Consider the following 19764-nt stretch of genomic DNA (forward strand, 5'->3'; position numbering starts at 1 on the left):
TCCCTTCGTGGTCGCCCGCATTACACGGCCAGTTAATTTGGCTGCGAAACTCGCCTTTGAAATCTGACCCTTGAACAATTTTAGCCTCAAAACTGTGCTTCGCCACCTCAGTGGAACGAATTTGCACAAATTCTTGGAGTGTGAACGTTTCCTGCGAACCAACTGCGCCCGTAACACACAAAAAAGGTTTGATCCAAGACTCTGCAATCAGTTCCCGTTCGTTTTATTTCGAAAACGTTAAAAATATACCGTAAACAATTAAATTAAAACCACCAATAAGAGAAACGTTCAACTTGTCCCCACAAATTTTAATTTAAATTCCTATTGCTGAATATTGATCGTAATTATAAGTAATTATATGTTATGATTGCTCGTGGCAGAAGCAAGCTTATAAAGTACAGACACATTTTTCCAGAAATAAAAACTTTGTCGCGAATTTGTAAAACCAGGTTGAGGTTCTTCAGGAACGTAATTTCGCTGCCTTTTCGAGCTCGCTATGAAAATGCACGCAGACTGAAAATTAAAATGTAAAACGTACGAAAGGATATGGCCGCCGCGGTGGCTCGGTTCAACGAAAATTTCGTTCCATTGCCCCCGCCAACAAATTAGGCGTTTCTTCTTTCTCTATCCAGTTCTGGTCGAAAATAAGATTCTAGCGACCGCGTGATCGTTGGTTCAAACCAGAATTAAATTAATCTCTAATAAAATAATTTCCTCGAGGGGGGAGAAAGAGAATTGACGATCTAAATAATTAAAAGTAAACATTTTTGGTAACTTCTTTCTTTGAGATTCGATGATAATCGACTATCCATTGAGATAGAAATTAATGTTTTTGTTATCTCGCGAACCACTGCTGGAAAGTCACGAAATGTTTGACGATATCGTTGTCGACGTTCGTGCAATTTTCGTGGCCCGCGGAGATCCGATGATTAATTGGTCGGGCTAATTTTTTTTAGTCCCGAAAAAGATACGGTCAGTCAACGCGACTGTGAGCAAACATTATTACAGCGGCATTATCCCGACGATCGATCGAAACCGCCGCGCGCGCGATCCCCGCGTAAATTTGTACACGGTTCGCGATATTTCGCCGCGAAGCGAATTACGCGCCAAAGCACACCGCAACGGCGGTCTGTTTCAAGCTAGATCAGCGGATTTTAGGATAAATCTGAAGCAATTATACGAACCCATTTGGTTTACGTTCGTCGGTCGGCGCGTTACTGGATTCCTTCGCTTTGATTCAGAGCGTTTCGCGATATTAACCCTAAAGTACCGTATTTCTGTTTTCGGTAGAATAACGTTAACCCTTTCGCTCCAAAGAACGTATATATACGCGGCCAGAAAGTGTACGATCGAGTACGAGGAACGTGATACAGTATACAGTAATGATTCTTAAATTGAACGCTCCGAGGTGAGCCTGTTCATTTTACGTACAGTCGAGGCGAAATTCGACACCAGTCTTCGCGCTCCACTGGCTCTGAGAAGGACAGAAACGTTCAATTTAGGAATCACGCGTTCATTTAACGAATCATTACCGGTATAACTCAACGTATTATTCTATAAAATGTCTAAATTGAGTTTCTGAGGTCATAGGTTTTCCCTGTTGTCGATTTTTATCAAATAGGAAGGAGATCGAGCGCGAGAGGAGGATGTTCTAGACAAATAGACATTTGATGAATTACGAGTAAATAGTTTATGACTATTTCTTCGATAAATGTATTCATACTGGAAATAGTACAATATGCATAATAACTCAGGAATTGCTAAATTAATTAGAGAATTTAAGTAATTATTCTATTCATGAACAGAATATTAAATTACTGAACAGGTAATTACTGTACAAATTGAGTGAAACGTTTTTTAGTAAAGGAATTGTTTCTAAAATTAAAATAATTTCTGTATAGCAACCACAAAGAAATTGAATAGGATATAACAATCGAATTTTTGTTCTTTGATTAAATCCACGCGTAAAAGGAGTTATTTCTCGTTTTTAAAATTAATTTTCAACGCAATGACATTCGCAAATGAAATAATTATTGGAATTAATGTTATTATCAGAGTTATTTCTGCTGCACAAGAGAACCTCCCTTTCGCGTTATTGTACAAATTTCCTTTCATGCAAGATTTAATCATCCGAATATGTCACCTGGTTATAAAATAACTGGAATTTCGTGTTTCATAGTTTGCCCAATCGAGGACAAATTTTCGGTCGTTGGGAAAGCATTTCAGCTATTAATAACCGACTGAAATTCTTTCGCGATGTTTTACAAATATATCGCAGAAAAGGATCGCTGAAATTTAATATGTCTTCAATTGGAAAATGTATGCATAACGATTGTTTTATACAACGTTCGGTACGTTGCACTCGTAATTATTTTACAGATGCAACGTCGTAGAACTGTTAAAGGAATACGCGTGTTATTAACGTGTCGAATCTAGACGGAAACGTTAAACTGTCAAACTGTCGCGGACCCGTGCGCATTATGATACTGCAAATCCATGTAAATAAGCGTCAGGTGCAGGGAAACGATGCACCGCGATGCACCGAGAGCACTGCGTTCGCACTTCGTCGGAAATGCTCCTGGCTGGATCAGCAAATTTCGAAGCAAAGGCCCATTTTCCGGAATAATTGCTTCAATAATTGCTGATACGTCGGTACACTGAATTTTGTACGATTACGATCGAATTTTACAGAAATAACAATTTTACCAAAGGATTTTTTACCGAGTGTGTACAGATTATCACAAACATAAAATATAATCTGAGTGCGCGTAAACATTGATAGGAGGTAAAAACAAATAATCAAAATGTATTTATCAATGTTTACAAAAATATGTGAGAGTTCAATCAAAATCGTAAATCGGTATTGTCGAGGGTCGCTGGTTATTTATGAATTTGTATAAATATGGACGGGTATTAATGAAACAACGAGAGGACTTTAAAATTCGCAAAAAATCGTTCGTTAGAAAATTTCTCTAAGTTCACGCTTAGACTGTGCGTTCGTGCAAAGGCCAGAATTTTATGGGAAGCGTAACATATTTCGTACCCTGGGGGTTAGACATCTAATTAACGAAGATCGACGCTAATGCAACGATCACTACCCACGATACCGCGTTGAATAAAGTTTCCAGGCGTAAATTTTATCTGGAAAATTATGGTTACCGACCCCGACGCTCCCAGGAAATCAAGCATTTCAGCCGCTCGGCTGCTCGCCGTGCTTTTATACGGTTGTCGGCGGTAACAATTTTCAGAGTGGTAGCTCTGGGTCTCCTTCATCGTCTATAATCTCTTTTCTTCCCGAGTTCCACGTCCCTCAGTATTCCTGTTCGTGGTATCTTCCATTCATCCCTCTGTCCATCTTGTAAAATAGAATTCCTCCGTGGAAATCTTATTCTTCGCTCAAGAAGAATACGTTTCCGCGAAGCTCGAAAATTACCTATTTGTAAACTATTTAATTCGCTGGTCGATAGAAACAACAATTCGTTTTATGCTTAAAAAATTTCTTCGTCGCGAGAAATATTAACCGTACTACTTCTACAATATATTTCCATAAAGAATTCCCATAAATTTTCTAAGGTTAATTTCTACTTGTTGGAATCTGTAGATCGTGTTTCAGGAAGAAATTCTCGATGCCCTTTTTCTCGAGGACCGTCGAAACAACGGGTAGCAATCGTTTTGAACTTCTCCGTGGCGGTGGCCCGCGCGCCACCGTAACCATCGTAATATCTCTTACCTTTGAAATAACGCAGGTACTCGCAAAAAGATTACTGGACAATTAGGCACGCCAGCGGGAAAGGGTCTCCCCAAGAGGGACTATTATTTTCATCAGGCACGTCATCCCGGAACGCACGAGGGCAATTCGAGCGCCGCCACTGAACTTCTCCCCGTCCTCTTCCGCCACTCCACGACCCCCATCCACGTTTCACGAGAGGGAAATTTAGTTTTGTACCGAAAAAAAAGGAAAGAAAAAAAAAATTGCACAGGATAATAGACTTTAAGCGACTCTCGCGACTTTTTAATTAACGTTGAATTACGGGCCTCATCAACGGTCTCTGAACGTCAGGCCGAATAATTAGCGATAGTTCGAGCACTTATTTCACGGGCCGGGCGCACTTCCGGCATCCAAATATGCAACGAGATAAAATGGAGGCCTGAGAAGAATATAAATATAAATTAAAAGATTCGAATCCGAATACGTTTCGACCCTGGTCAGTTGCAAGATGAAAATATTTATATCGAAAGGTAATAGAAAAGGTATTTTAATTTGCATCTCGAATTCGTAATTACGTTTCTTGTTCCTGAGGGTGCATTTGGTCGCAGCGTTGAAATTTTCATCGTCGAGGCTGGTTTTCCACAAAAGGGTCTCGAAAGTTAGTTCTTGATACGCTTATTTCGCTCCAACGCCACTGCAGCAATTTATTAACAGTTCCCGGCCATCCGTTTGCAATTATTTTCGCAATGGGGATTGCAGCCTCAAAATGCGATATCATGTTCGTTTAATTCTTTAAATGGCGCTTGAAAAAGGTTCGTAAAAGATGCGTCTCTTTATGCGATTCGAACTCTAGATACGAAACGTGAGTTGAGTCTAAGAATGTACAACATTTTTTAACAGTGAAGTCATGATACGTGTGGTATGGTAATCTCTAATAAATATTACAATTGAGGGTAGCTCAGGGGTTGTCCTTTATTTCGCCACGAGCCCCGTCGAGTTGATTATTTTGATTGAATTAAGATCGATTTCTGTAGTAAAATATATTTTTGTTGACATTGAGATTAACGGAGAAATAAATTTTATTTTCCAGGTGATTCCTCGCAATTAGATTTGGATGGATTACTATATATCGGTGGCGTAGGAGCACCATTTGCACCCCTAACAGTGCCTCCAGTATTGTGGACAGGTGCCTTGAGGCAAGGTTACGTCGGCTGTTTGAGAGATCTTGTCATAAACAGTCAACCGATTGACATAGCTGGATATGCACAACAACAAGACTCTGGTAAGCAAATATCCAACATTACATATCGTTAAAATTTACATTGCCTTTCAAAAACTAATTCTATTCTATTAAACTTTGAAAATTAATTTCACTACCATGACGATACTGTGATTATCCAGTTTCAAATTTCGTGGATTATGTATTATCTTGTGTTAAAATATATATGTGATTCTTCTTGATCTTTCTGAATTAATATCAACGAAATCTTAATTTATTTACTAGAACATTCTATTTGATTCCACGTTACAATATACGTACACGGTACTTTTGTGTCGATAAAATTCGTATTTTTTCATTTTTAGTTCAGGCTATAAAAATTATAATATCGCGTACGAGTGCTTTTCGTGAGAATCGATGTGAAAATTTTTTAATTAGAAAGTAGTTTAATTAAAAAATTTAATCTCGAACGTTACTCTCGTCAACATCAAATTTAATTATGCCGTGTAAAATTATATTTACAAGATACATTTTTCTCCATACTCGCGAGCTATGTAATTTTCTTATATATCGTACGATAGTGACACGTTGATAATCATGCGATGCACTATGTTATACGATCTATCTACGAAATATTGATCCATCGTACATAGTTCTATATCACACGAGCAGCATATTTACTATATTCTTCCAATCTACGTCATTCGAGATACATGCCATGTTTACTAGTCACGGTACAATAGCTTAATTAATTTATTATGTCAATTTTCATACTACCATTCACCGACCATTAATTGGCACGCGAAGAATACTTCGATACGTGTGCACGCGACTCTTTTGTTCGATTTAATTCAATCGATTTGTATAAACAAATGCATTTTCAATGTGTTGCACGAATGAAAAATAAAGTGTAAATTATGGATTAGGAAAAATGTGCAGGTGACGTGAAACTTTACCTTATTATGCATACACGTACATAGGAACGACGATAATGTCAATATTTATTCATTAATTTTGAATGAAATATTATTTTTTAACACGGAATGTGTTTAAATGATACGAGGATTAAATATTAATACGAAAAAAATCGTTTTCGACGAAAAAAAAGTATTTCGCTGCGGACAGGATTCGAACCTGTGCGGGCATAGCCCATCAGATTTCGAGTCTGACTCCTTAACCACTCGGACACCACAGCTTGTGGGAGAACGTTACTCCAACAAGTACTTCAAGCCGCCTACGCTTCTTTTCATAACATTATTATTTTTTGTATTAATAAAGTGTATCGTTAGTCATCTCATTCCATAAATAATTACAAGAAAAAAACACGAATACTTAATAATCTATCCCAACAAATCTCTTCTTTTCAACGACTTTTTAATCTTCACTGTAAATATTATTTTTAACATATCGAAACCCACGTCACTTAAATACAATTAGTTATTTTATCTTCCAATTAGATAAATTAATGGTAGAAAAATATTTTTAAACAATAATTATAGAATGAAACTGCAGAAAAATTATTCTGACCCAAATCATTTACATTAATTACACCTGTTTAAATATAATTTGTCTTCTCATTATGAAGATCGTCGAATAAACGAGAATTAACGATAATTTAATTATTCTGGTAGCCTTTAATCCCTCCTCTGGTCTTTAGGGGCAGAAATGTTTCGTAAAAACATACAAGAATTCGGTCCTAGAGGGACGAAAGACCCGAACTGCAAACACTTGTCACTGTCTACGTAATTTTGTTCCCCTGGACAATTTTGCAGGCGCTGTGAGGCCAGCTTGTCATTCCCAACCATCCCACTGTCCTTCACGGCCTTGCATGCACGGCGGCCATTGTCTCGAGGGGTGGAATAGGTTTCACTGCGATTGTACTGGAACACCCTTCACTGGCCCTACCTGTGGTAAAGGTAAGATGGAACTTTCCTAATAATATATATTTTACAGAATATTATAGAAGATCTATACATTTTACAAAATATCCTGCATCGTATTACAGCAGAGCATTGTGTTTTAGGGTTTTACGTTAAATTTATTTATCAATACGTTTCAATATTTAACGAATAATTAACTCCGAACGCAGAGCAATATATGCATTATTACGGTATTAAAATAACCCAATCACTGGTGATAATATTAATATAATAATAGAAACGTGCAATAATTTAATGCAGTAATACTAACGGTATGGTCAATCATATCGAAAGAATCAAAATTTTTTTTAATATTAATTTACGTGGTTACCAATTTGTAATTGCAATTAACAAGATTTGCATAAAAGTCAGCATTTTAAATTTTGTGTTTCTTTCTTCTCAGACGCGTCAACGTTGCACCTGAATGGAACGCAACAGATGACAGCACTCATGCCAGAGGACTCGAAAACGCAAACTGAGGAGGTGATAGTGCGTTTCAAGACAACGAGGCCACGTGGACTTCTCTTATCAACGAGTCTAGAAAACAGCCCAGATCGACTGCAGATCTACCTCGACGAAGGCAAAGCGAAAAGTCTGATCCACATCGGTGACAAAGAAAAGGTAGGTCTTCGATTTTTATTAAATTTCGTCGAATATCGTCGTTTGCTAGATTTAATATTATTTAAAAGTTAATCGATAAAAATGTTGACGCCCGTTTCCGTGAAAATTCGAACGACCTTGGGCATCCCTGTCGCCATCATAATTCATCGATACGTTCAGGTCGTTCGTCCGCGACAGAATAAATTGCCTGTAAAAATTCAAATCGAACGAAAATAGACGGCGTCGATGGAGCCTCGTGTATTCATAATTCATGGCGAACCTCGAGATTCAAGTTCTTTGACGGAAAATTCTCGTGGAAAACGCGCGAAACATTGTCTCGATGTACACGGGGTGAACCATGAAATCTGATCGCCTCGATCGTTTCTCGTATAAACAGACTTTACCCCGAATCTTTTTATTTCGACCTAAATTTCCATTTCTGTAGCGTACAATCCGGAATGCAAATATTTGTATTATGTCGTCGACATCCTATTTTATACGCGAGAAGACGCGGTATGGCGCGCGACTGGCTTTCCGTTTCAAAAAAAAAAGAAATAACTAATTTAAAAAACGTCTATTTCCCGTAACTTTATTTGAAAATAACCGAAGTATCGATTTTATTTGAGATCGTAGGTACTCCAAATAAGCTTTGAAATAACAGTTATCGTTTACACAACGAATAAATATTTATTTCCGCGCCTCAAAACTTACAAATAGAAAGTTAATGGTTTTTTCAGCGAGGCATATACGGGCTTCATTTTATTTATAACCACAGTTTATTTTACGCGAAATCGATTACTTCTCGCGTTCGATGTCAGGAATTTCGGCGAAATTCAAATACGATACAGCCCACGCAAAAATTTAGAGTGAAATCATTTTACCGAATTTCTTTGAAAAAGAATTTTCTTGGTTTTTATTTAGAGGAATTATATTTAAAATGTTTTTTTCAAACTCGACAGCTGTGTTTCGTCGATTTAAAAAATTGTGAATAAATTACTGTCGATGTAGAATCGAAATATTGGTTTTTAAAAATCCCGAAACATTCGTCATTTAATCGATACGGCTGCCTGCACGCTTCATTTTGACAAGATCCAACGTATGCTCCGTTTCGATGTACGTTCAAGCCTTATGCAAACTGAAGCCACGAATGAGAACAGCTTATGTATGCTGGAACAACACTATGCACCGTAGAACGTTGTTTCCCCGCGAGTTGCAGAAGTTATTTCCTATCACAGTGTCCCTCAATATTTGAATGTTCTAATTGTAACAGCGAACGACACGCGTCTCTCGGTACTATTAACAATCCGAAGTCGACACAATAAGCAAATTGTACCTGCAGCTTAATTTGATTAGGAAACCACGAACGCGTTCAATCTTGAACATAGTTGGATATACCAAAATTGATACTCGAATGGAATAATATTTCCTGAATACTCGATTCTTCGATCAAAATTTTTTAAGGATTCGAAACTTGTAGAAATATTTTTATGCACCGAATACTAATGGAAACATTTCATAAGAAGATATTATCGAAGGCTTATCGAAATTCGACTGATTTTTAACGTTAAGAAATTTGAGAAGCACTGCACGTCTGAAATAACATTTCACAATTCTCCTCGTTATGACAGTCGTTCCATCGTTATTCCTTCTGTTTGTATCCCCGTCTCTACACGTCTCTACTACTGTTATCGTATGGTACATTTTCGTTACACGAACATTTCGCTATTAGACGCTCGACATTATAATACTTCGCGAGTTAAATCGTCTTTGATCAGAACAAAATTAATTAAAGAAGCTGTTAAGGTCAAAGTTAACTGGATACTTGCGTTAATTTTGAATTTGTTGCATTTTACAAAAATTCTAAGTGAAATTGCTAGGTGAGAAACAAGAGGCAGATTTGTTATTATTAGTTCGAATGGCTGGATCCAATCTTCTGTTTACAATGCAGCGTTGTCTCGCTAATTGTCGCGGTTTCTGCTTCGTTAATTGTTACGGAGTTGTCCCCCACCACTTAGCTGAATCTCGTTCTCCTCTGAGAATTAGAGATGAAAATTTCTTATCTAGGTAAAAATGTCGAATAGCTAATAGAAAATGGATAACTCGTTATTTATAGAACTATAAAATTATATTTCGTTTATGGGAGTTGTGGAAATTCGATAATTTTACTTTATCCCAAAATAGATGTAAAGTTTGTTGAAGATTCTTTTATGGGGATATTTAATAGTTAATCGAAGTTAATTAATTCGTGACAGCCAAGATTTAGAATACAGTTGCAAGCACACACCCATTTTAGGTAGAAACGTGGAACTCTGGACTACAACGACGATTAGAGGAGGCTGTAATTTACGTTTATGTTTCAATCACGGTTTCTACACGGTCTCCATAATTAAACGGTATAATTGATATGGTAATGAATCTATCAATTAGTCCATGGAAAATCGAACGATCTTCTCAATTGTATAATAAAGAACTATTATGCTTGACGAAAAACTTCTGTTTCTGGAAAAGATCTTGTCAAATATACGATTATACTGACACTGACACGAATTCGTACGATATAATCATGATCCAGGAATTAGTTATGTCTGCTGTTGACACCCTGCCCTAGAATGGCGGTTTATCATTTGCATATCGAAGCCCAATGCTCGCTGGACTGAATTTGTGCTGTTATCGTACAGGTTGCTTCAAGAAAAGTGTAGATAAAATTTATTTCAAAAGCAAACTTATATTATTTTTGACGTGTCAAAGTTTTAGAGTCATTGTAAAGTAATCTGAGAACAAATTGTAATTTATTAAAAATTAACAGTGTACACAGTAGAACTTCAGTTAACTTAGTGAGTAAAAAGTGGAAGAAAATTATAGTGAAAATTAGATTGCCAAATAACTTGTAATAAATTTAGAATAATCTGTAATTAAGCTATAGATAAACATCAAGAAGTTCTTATGTAAATATTAATTGAAGGCAGAGATAGAAGATACGAATATATTAATAACGATGTAAATTGAACAGATAGCTTCGTAATAAATCTTATCGTTTGAATAAATCAAATTAGATACGAACGGTGTCAGTGTATGTACAAATAAATTTGAAACTGTCCGTTTGGTAAACTCGTGGAAACGAAAATTGGGTCAGTAAGAGAACGTCATGTGCCAATTAAATGGGTCGAATTAATTAACGGCCAGCGAAATTACCTACAGACATCTGCTACATACAGAGTGCCCCGATAGAAACGCGCCACCTCAATATTTTTATTATTTTAAATAGCATGGTAAAATGTGTCGTTCACAAAATTTGTTCTGGACAGGAGAGGAGTATAATTTGACAATAGTTTGTGGACCAAATGTGGAAGTAAAATTCATTCATTAATATTCTTTAAATCTCTTCTATATACAAAGCAACTATTCCAATTATATTACTTTCCCTTTAAAACACTGCAACTTTTGAAAACATTGTTATTTTTGTTATTTTAAACATTGAAAATATTCAAGTGGTATGTATTTAGTTTAATTTCTAAAATGAAATTGCAGACGTTTCGGACTCGAAATACTAACGACTGAAACAGTTACGAAGGAACGAATGAAAATCGGAAATTCTTCTCCAAAAGAATTTATTATTTCCTATTCGACGAATTATTAATTTAATCGCGACGTTCTCAATGTGACTATAATAATGGTAATACTGGTCGTTCGTATTTGACGAGAAACGCGCAGAAACAGCTGTAATTAAAGGACGAGGAGGGAGGGAAAGGTAAGGGAGAACGCTGAAAGGCGTGGGCGAGAATTAACGAATTTGCATTATGCACCGACTAATGAACGAATCGCCGATCCACTCTCGAAATCGCTCAGCGATTTATTGGGCGGTCGACTGGAAGCATCGTGATTGCAAAATTGGTTACACATACATACCTGCCCGCTACATTCGGGTGAAATACTCGGAATGGTCGAGGGTAAACGAAGAGGGAGGGCTTAGAGGGTGCGTTCAGAAATTCATTTGGCCCCAGGGAGAGCGATCGATGCAGGACACCACGAGGACCAACTATGCGATTTTTATGGGTCCAAAAACTGTTGCCACCTAAATCTATTCCCCACCCATACAGCAAGTTCCCTCAAACTGAATTTCCAAAATTTTCCAAACATATTATATGAAGCTATTCCCATTGCCATTTATATTTCGAGTGGTATCGTTTACCAAAGTTCTGTTATTTCATGATCATTTACATGCATAAAATCAAAGACGAGTATACTCGTTGGCAACAGGACTCGACATCCTTTTTCGTATTTGCGTACGTTTAATAATATGTGATTATGTTGCTGTAAAATTTTGTTATAAATACACGATGGAGTTGATTTTTGCTTATATTAAATCTGTAAAAGATCATTCTCTTTAAATAATAATTGATGTATAATTCTTGTAATAAATTTTATTTGTAGTATTTTTTTCAAGTTCTTTACATTTGTGTATTTATGTTTGTGGGCACAAAAAATTTGCTTATTCAAAAGCCTGTATGTTATTACACATTGAAAGTAGGACGAGTATACTCGGAATTTCGTAAAAAAGGATAATAATAATTTTCAGTGGGATGAGTTTCTCTAGAAAATCTGTTTACATCAGAAGAAGCGTGATATCGATCTTTCTCGTTTCAATTTACTTCGAATTAAATAAACTGTACACCATAGCACATAAAGTACATCCATACAGAAGTTTCACCATATCAAATCATCTTCGATGTTTTTAATGAAACTTTATCGAATTGCTTTCATCGATTCCTGTAAATAAATAAACGAAATTCCTCGGACTAATTAAACTATCCAAACCTCGAGCCGCTTTCCTGGAGGCTTGTAAACGTAACGTCAGCTGGAAAATCCCGAACGGATTCGTTGGATCAGTTTTTCTTTATCTTCGTTTCGATGACAGTCCCTCTTCTAACAGCCCCTCCCCGGTCGATGGGAAATAAAATCCTGTACCCCGTGTTTAACGATAAAGTCCCTCGACGCTCCCCAATACTTCATAAAACCGGCATTCCGTGCTTCCTGTGTTCCCGCGTCGATGAAAATCGTCGCCTTCGAACCGATCGTTCGTTCACGCGGCCTTTCACGAGCGAACGACCTAAACGTTCGCGAGTCTTATCGCGTTCATTCTCGAATTGCTCCGACTCGATCCAGAAGAAATTCGACGGGAGTAACGGGAACGATCCTCGAAGAGGGTGGAAAAAGGAGAAACGGGGGATGAAACAAACGCGACCGTTTTTCTCGCGGTGAGAATTATTTCCGGGAGGTCTCGGGACGTTACTGCCGCTCCGTTTGTTCCTCGCGGATGGAACGTCGAGCTCCTCGCCGCGAAGGAAAAATAAATGTATAGGGACGATGTCGCGCGACGAATGAGAGAGAGGGAGGGAGGACAAAAAAAAAAGAAGGTTCTAGAGCTGTTTGGGTGGCGGGGGCGAGCGCGAGGGAGGAAGAAGCGAGTCCGGAAATTGATCGGGGGATCGTAAATATTTGACGAGCCGGGGCAAACTTTAATTAAAATTCGCTATTTAAATATTCGCCCCGGTTACAAAGAAATTTCCACGGGAAATCAGTTTTCCAGGAGGGCTGGAGGGGAGGGTTTCGGCGAACCGCGGTAATTTGTACCGCGATGGCCAATGATTTTTTCGCTTCCCCGTCCCCTCCCGCGGTTTCCTATATTTTTTGGGGGGTTTTGTTTATCGGTTTTTACGGGATGTTGATTTCGAGCGGGAACGCGGGGCTCGTGGGTTCTTCGCGATGACAGGAGAAATGCAAATAACGTGTACACAGGGACGGAGGCGCAGGGACCGGTCAATCTGAAATTGATCGGAGAATCGTAAATATTTGACGAGTCGGAGCAAATTTTAATTGAAATGCTCTATCACGGTCCTCGGGATTACGGGGAAGAGCATCGGGGGGTGGGGTTCAAGATTTTCGAGGGAAATTGGAATGCTTTAGTTGGATCGAATTAGACAGGAAGACACCTGAAATCGGACAAAATTGTCGCGAAGATTCTGGAAAATCACAGAAGACATCGACATCGTCTACTCGAATGGGCGATTATAAATAATAAAGAGTTATGATTGAATTATTAGTTACGTTTGTAAAAGTAAAAACTTGCAAATTGGATGAAATATTGATCTTATTTTCTAAGAGAAGTTACTTTTTTATATTCGTAGATACTCACTTTGCAATGTCGAACAACTAGTGAGACCTATTGTTTGGATTTGGAGGGGGGCTATGATTTTTTAAAAATGTAATACATTTCCAATTTTACGAAAAATTGAAACAACTCTTTTATTTCAGATCAGTTCGAAGCTCGTGCTGCGAATACCAAAATATTTCGTCGCTTAAATATTTAAACCAGTGAAGCAATTTGGTAAATTATTTCAGCCCTAGTTTTTAGCCAGTTCTATTATTTAAACCTCAAAAACACAAAGGTTTTAGTAACTCCTGTTACATCGATTCGAAGTTAGAATGAAACTAATTTAAGGTCGATTGCTCTCTTGTCGTATAATTATTCACAGTCGCTAGACAACATTGCCAATTAACGATTAATAAAATTTCTGTGTACGGGGTTAGTGTGCATTTGCATGCAATGCGCATTCGTGTGTTCTAAACAGCATGGATTGAGGTAGCACTGAATATTAAACGCAGTTTGAAACAATATGAACAAGTTAGTGGTGTAAACAGATCGAATCACGAACTGATCTTCCATTATCCCAATTACACACGCGTGCACGTGTGTACACGTATCAGAAATGATATATGTATATGGAGTCGTACAAGTTAATTACGTGACCCTATTATCTAGATAATAAACAGATCACTGTCGTTCTGATTGACATTCAATATCGTTGATACGATTCAATAATCAAAATTCATTTCCTTTATAGTGGATTTTCTAATAATTAACAGAATCCGTTTTCTTATAATATTACAGAAATTAACGCTATATTCTAATTGATCGAGTGTATCGTATAACCAGTAGGTTCTAATTGAAACGAAACTGATTAAGGATTTCCAACACGACTGGCGAACATTTATAGTAATTACATTTTCGCAATTACAGTAATTATAGTCCCCGATGTTATCCAACCATTTAAGAGAGCAGTTCATAAACTGTTCACAAACTGTTATTTAAATTTCAATTTAGGATAAAAAAAGTTAATTGCTGAATCGAGTTACATTAAATTAAAACAGATAACATAATTTATTGATGATAGTTTGAGTATTCTTTTAAAGCAATTTATTTTATAGAAATGTATTTATGTCGAACTTTGTTAAAGTAAAAATTTATAACGATGCAAAAATAAATTCAACGTGAATTTATATTAAATTGAACTTCATTTCCTTTGGGTAACATAAATGCTTCTAAAAACCATTTTAAGAGATAAAAGAGGTAATTATAGGGCGAATAACAACGGAATAATAACACAACCAGTAAAACATGGGCAGCGTAAAGTCAGTGTTGTTGATCAAAATATTTGTCTATTTTTTCGTTTGGCAGCGTTACACACCGCCGTATAAACAAATTAAACGCGAATCGTATTGTACGTTTTTGACGAATCGCACGATGTTAAACGTTAATTTTGATCGAAGAACATTTAATTAACTCCGTTAGCCGGACACACGTTAAATAATCGTATTAAGTTCACTTTCACAAACTGCTTTATTGATTAATTACAACGGTATCGATCAAATCGTATTGTATGTTCGCGTATCGCCATATTTAATTAATTAAAACGCCATAAATCAACTGCCAGATATTTTCGAGAAAACTAAAGCTTTCGTCTCTATCAAATTATGCATTGGTGCAAGCAAAATCGCGATCCGACTGATTGAATTTATTCAAAATCGACCGAGACGATATACGCGAATCCGAATATAAACCACGTATTGTTTAACTTGCAGTAAAAATTTAATTCAATCCCAACGATCCGTTTCTCTATAGCGCGTAATGCCCACGCGTAGGTAAAGTTGTCAATTTCAAAATTTAATGAAACAGCCTCTACGCAATAACCGCGTCGAGAATGTGAAATTAATTTTGTTTCGCAAGGAACTCGAAATTGAATGTCGGGTTAATTCCAACTCGAAATATATCACGACGAACAATTATTTTTTATCCTATTCTCATTTGAAAATATCGGTTTTTGTTCCAAGTCGGTACCGTACTTAGTTCTAGAGAAAACAATCATTTAAGAAAAAGTACTGACTAATAATTATGCAAACATTCTATATTTAAATTTAAATTAATTTTCAATTAAATGAACTATTTATGATTCAGTTTTATCGCACACAGGTCGTATAATCAATAAGAATTGTTGAAACTTTTGTTTGAAACTTTGAGTGCATGGAGTGAAAGTAAATTGCAAAATAAACATAGAAGACAGCAAAAATTATAGTAGCTGGTATAGTCGTTGAATAGAGGATGAAATGCCCTTTAAAATGAGCGTTTGTGCGAGTCGATAGCTTTATTAGTTCCGGAGATATAGCGATTTTAGTTTCAAGTCGATGCGGTGGCTAGTTCCGGAGATATAAGGGTTCGAAGCGTTTGTTTACTACGGCCTTGTCAAGGTCGTTGACTGCACGTGACCGTAGTAAGTAGTAAACGTGACGTCACTCGGTCACTCGGTCAGTGGGTCAACGTGCGACAAGGAGGTCCGACGCGACGCGTCAGACGAAGACAGCGATAGTCGAATTAAGAAAAATTACCTTTTACATAAATTACGATATCTCCGAAACGGAACGTCCGATCGACAAAAACCAAAAACCATTTTAAAGGAGAAGCTTCACCGCTGCTAACAGTGGTATAATTATTAATAAAACACTAGTAGTTTCGGAACTGCACGCATCCAAAGTTTCTAGTATTTTTAATACGCGTTAATAGGCTCTCGTAAGGCGGCGAGTGGAATTTTAAAAATTACGATTGTCTTTACACGATGATATCTCGAAAACGGGAGGTCGGAATGACAAAAACCAAAAGCCATTTTAAAGAGGAAGCTTCACCGCCTCTAAGGGTGGTTCAATTATGAATAAAACACTAATAGTTTCGGAACTGCAGGCATCCAAAGTTTTAGTATTTTTAATACGCATTATTTCACGTTTCTAAGGCGGCGAGAGCGTGGATAGTAGAATTTAAAAAATACCTCTTTACATAAATTACGATATTTCGAAAACGGGAAGTCGGATCGACAAAAACCAACAGCCATTTTAAAGGGGAAGGTTTACCACTTCCAACGATGGCTCAATAAATGCATAAAACAATAGTAGTTTCGGAACTGCACGCGTCTAAAGTTTTAGTATTTTTAACACGCGTTGTTAGACTGTTTTGAGACAGTAGCAGCTGAAGATTCTCCCCTTTCATCTTGTATTTCCTATTTACATCGGAAGCTAACCAGAATTTGATACCAAATTTTGTTTTTTACAAAAAAATATAAATCATGCAACCGATCAGATCGGTCGTGATAGGCAAGACCTACATATTTTTCTCAGACAACACACAATAAGAATAGAAGTGAATACTCTAAAATTCATTATACGTATATTATAAGAAAAGTTGTAAAGTTACATGGTGCTAAAATAACATTGTGTGTTAGAAATTCTAAACGAAATTTTACAAACGGTCATTTGACCGGTCGCGGTAGGTCTAGCGTTAAACATTGCACGATGAATTACGATACGCCCCAAAAAAATTATCGCGACCCTAATTTCGAAACAACGGTTATGCCAATATCGTATAGAAGAAACGCGTTCGTCGGGCAATAGCGTTTGGCCATCGCCAGCGAGGCGACTTTCGCGCTTTGCAACGATGTCATCGATAAACGCGTCGCGCCAGCGAACAGCTTATCGCACGAACGCAGCAAAAAGACGCGCGCCGTCTGACAATCGATAATGCTATCACACGCCACGCTACGATTGAACGCTTTATGCAGCTGCGATTTCCTGCGCGGCGACGCCTCGCTGCGCCGCCGATGAATTCGATAAAGCTCGATCGAGCTCGAGCACCGCGACAAAACGTCCCTTAATTGCCAGATTGATTTGTAGGCGGCGGACAGAGACGCGCGATTATCCGAGCGTGAGTCGGCGATAAAGTTACCCCGGGGAACCGTAATATCCGTCTACTGATAGACTTTCTATGTAATTTCACTTCACCCGCGGTAAGAGTGCTTTCTCGCGTCACCTGGCTCGCCCACGCGAACGTTTTCTCACCCCCCTCTGGTTGGCTCCACATCGGATTTCCACGCGAAGTCTTCTGGTATTCAAAGCGAGCCAGGCGAGCCGACGAGGTCTCGCGCTCGATCTCCTTCTTGTTTGATAAAAATCGACGACAGGGAAAACCTATGAGCTCTCCTTTCAGCGGAGTCGGGGCTTCGACGTCCTCGGGAATTGCGTTACTGACCTCAGAAACCCAATTTAGACATTTTATAGAATAATACGTTGGGTTATACCGGTAATGATTCGTTAAGTGAACGCGTGATTCGTAAGTCGAACGTTCCCGCCCCCCTCAGAACCAGCGGAGCGCGAAGACTGGTGTCGAATTTCACCTCCGCTGTACGTAAAGCGAACAGCCTGGCCTTGGAGCGGTCATTTTAAGAATCATCGCTGTATCTCGAGTTTGGTGAGAGATGGGAAAATATTGCAAAGGGAACCATCGAATGTATATTTGTCTACTTCCTTCTCCAAGATCGTAAATATTTCAACGCAACGAAATGGATTTATGACTCTTACTAATGTTTGTATAACCTGTAAACAATATTATCATTTTTATAATTCTCTACAATTTCATTAGAGTTCGTTTCGTACGTCCAAAGAAGACGTAAAAAGATTTTCAAATTGCGTCTGTATTTATTTTGAACGCAGATAGTGTAGGATATTGTTGTATAATAAGTCTGTGAATGATATGTATCTGTACACTAATGAATGGGAACGAATGATTTCTTAAATATGTTGCGCGAAGTGTATTAAGTAATAAGAGTGAACTGTGCTAAGATGCGAGTGACATGTGTTTTGGTCAGAATGAAACCTAATGAATGGTCTTTTGGGCGAGAGTTTAGTTCAAGTCGAACAGCGATGATAGAAGGAACGTTGCAAGAAGAGTGTTGGAAATATATTCATATAAAAAGTGGAAAGTTGTATCCTAGGCGAATACGAGACGACGAGTTGGACCGCTGTTGCATGATTTTATTGGGAAGTTGTGAAAAATAACTTTCTCGACAGGGGGTTTTCGACGGTGATTGAACACTCGTCATACAAACGGTCGGAAATAACACTTACGTTTCGCTGAGGGGAACGCAAGCGATAGTGGTGGTGCAAAGGTGACGTCAGGTGACAAACGTGTGTCAGATGCCACGTGATAGATGAATATCACGCATGGCAGCGTGGACCAAACCAGTTAGGAGATAGTGACGAGTTGCCCGGATTTATGGTGGTTTAACCGAACGAGAAGCACCGTGTGTTGTTAGTTTATCGACGGCGCTATACTCCCGGAATGGTTCACTATAGGTGCACCTAGATGTATCGATAACGCCACGCGAGCGCCGTTACTCAGAACTCGTGCATATATTTCGGGCTTCCGACGTTATGAGAACGCACGAGTCAAAAAGTGGATTACCATTAATGGGTATTTAGTAACGAATATTTAAACTCAAACTCAAATTAACGAGCGTTACTTGCTACACGGTTCGGTGTAAAACAGTTTTATACGAGATCGCGACGTTGTAACTGCACCATAATTCTTTATTCAACTATTTCCACTCGTTTCATGTTCGCAAACTACGATAGAATCAGCGATCCATTCGAGGAAAACTATTTCTTCCCTTTTCTTTTCTAAGGAAAAAATAGTATACAGGGTGTTCGGCCACTCCTGGGAAAAATTTTAATGGGATATACTAGAGACCAAAATAAGATGAAAATCAAGAATACCAATTTGTTGATGGAGGCTTCGTTGAAAAGTTATTAACAATTAAATTCAAAAATTTCAAATCATTCTGGAAAAATTATTTTCGGTTGCGGGGGTCAATTACAATCATTTTTGGTGAATACACATACACCCGAAATCTTGCGCATTTTCGAGAAAAAAATTCGAGTAAGTGCTGAAAGTTTTGGGTGAAAAAAAAGACTTTCGAATCGTCTTGGAAAAATTATTTTTAATTGCAGGGGTCAATTGCAAGCATTTTTGGTCAACAGACATACCCCAGAAATCCTACTCAGTTTCGAGAAAAAAATACATCACCGAAAATTTCATGACTGACCATAGCGTCGATATGTTTCACTGAAATTTCATGCGTATCTTTAAAACGTCATAACTT

General features: G+C 37.8%; 1 protein-coding gene and 1 non-coding gene across 3 annotated transcripts in view; one reads left to right on the plus strand and one right to left on the minus strand.

Annotated features, from left to right (window-relative positions):
• The window catches only part of Nrx-1 (neurexin 1), a 503500-nt gene that overhangs the window by 384487 nt on the left and 99249 nt on the right, over positions 1-19764 (plus strand). For both annotated transcript variants that reach the window (XM_076781599.1, XM_076781600.1), the window contains 3 exons: positions 4800-4991; positions 6701-6844; positions 7251-7468. In XM_076781599.1, the coding sequence (XP_076637714.1) occupies positions 4800-4991; positions 6701-6844; positions 7251-7468 (554 nt within the window). The remainder of the gene's footprint in view (positions 1-4799; positions 4992-6700; positions 6845-7250; positions 7469-19764) is intronic.
• Trnas-cga (transfer RNA serine (anticodon CGA)) lies at positions 6042-6123 on the minus strand. The gene has a single exon. It is a non-coding gene; the product is annotated as a tRNA-Ser (tRNA).

This window comes from Colletes latitarsis, chromosome 14 (assembly GCF_051014445.1).
Source record: "Colletes latitarsis isolate SP2378_abdomen chromosome 14, iyColLati1, whole genome shotgun sequence".
Lineage (NCBI taxonomy): Eukaryota > Metazoa > Arthropoda > Insecta > Hymenoptera > Colletidae > Colletes > Colletes latitarsis.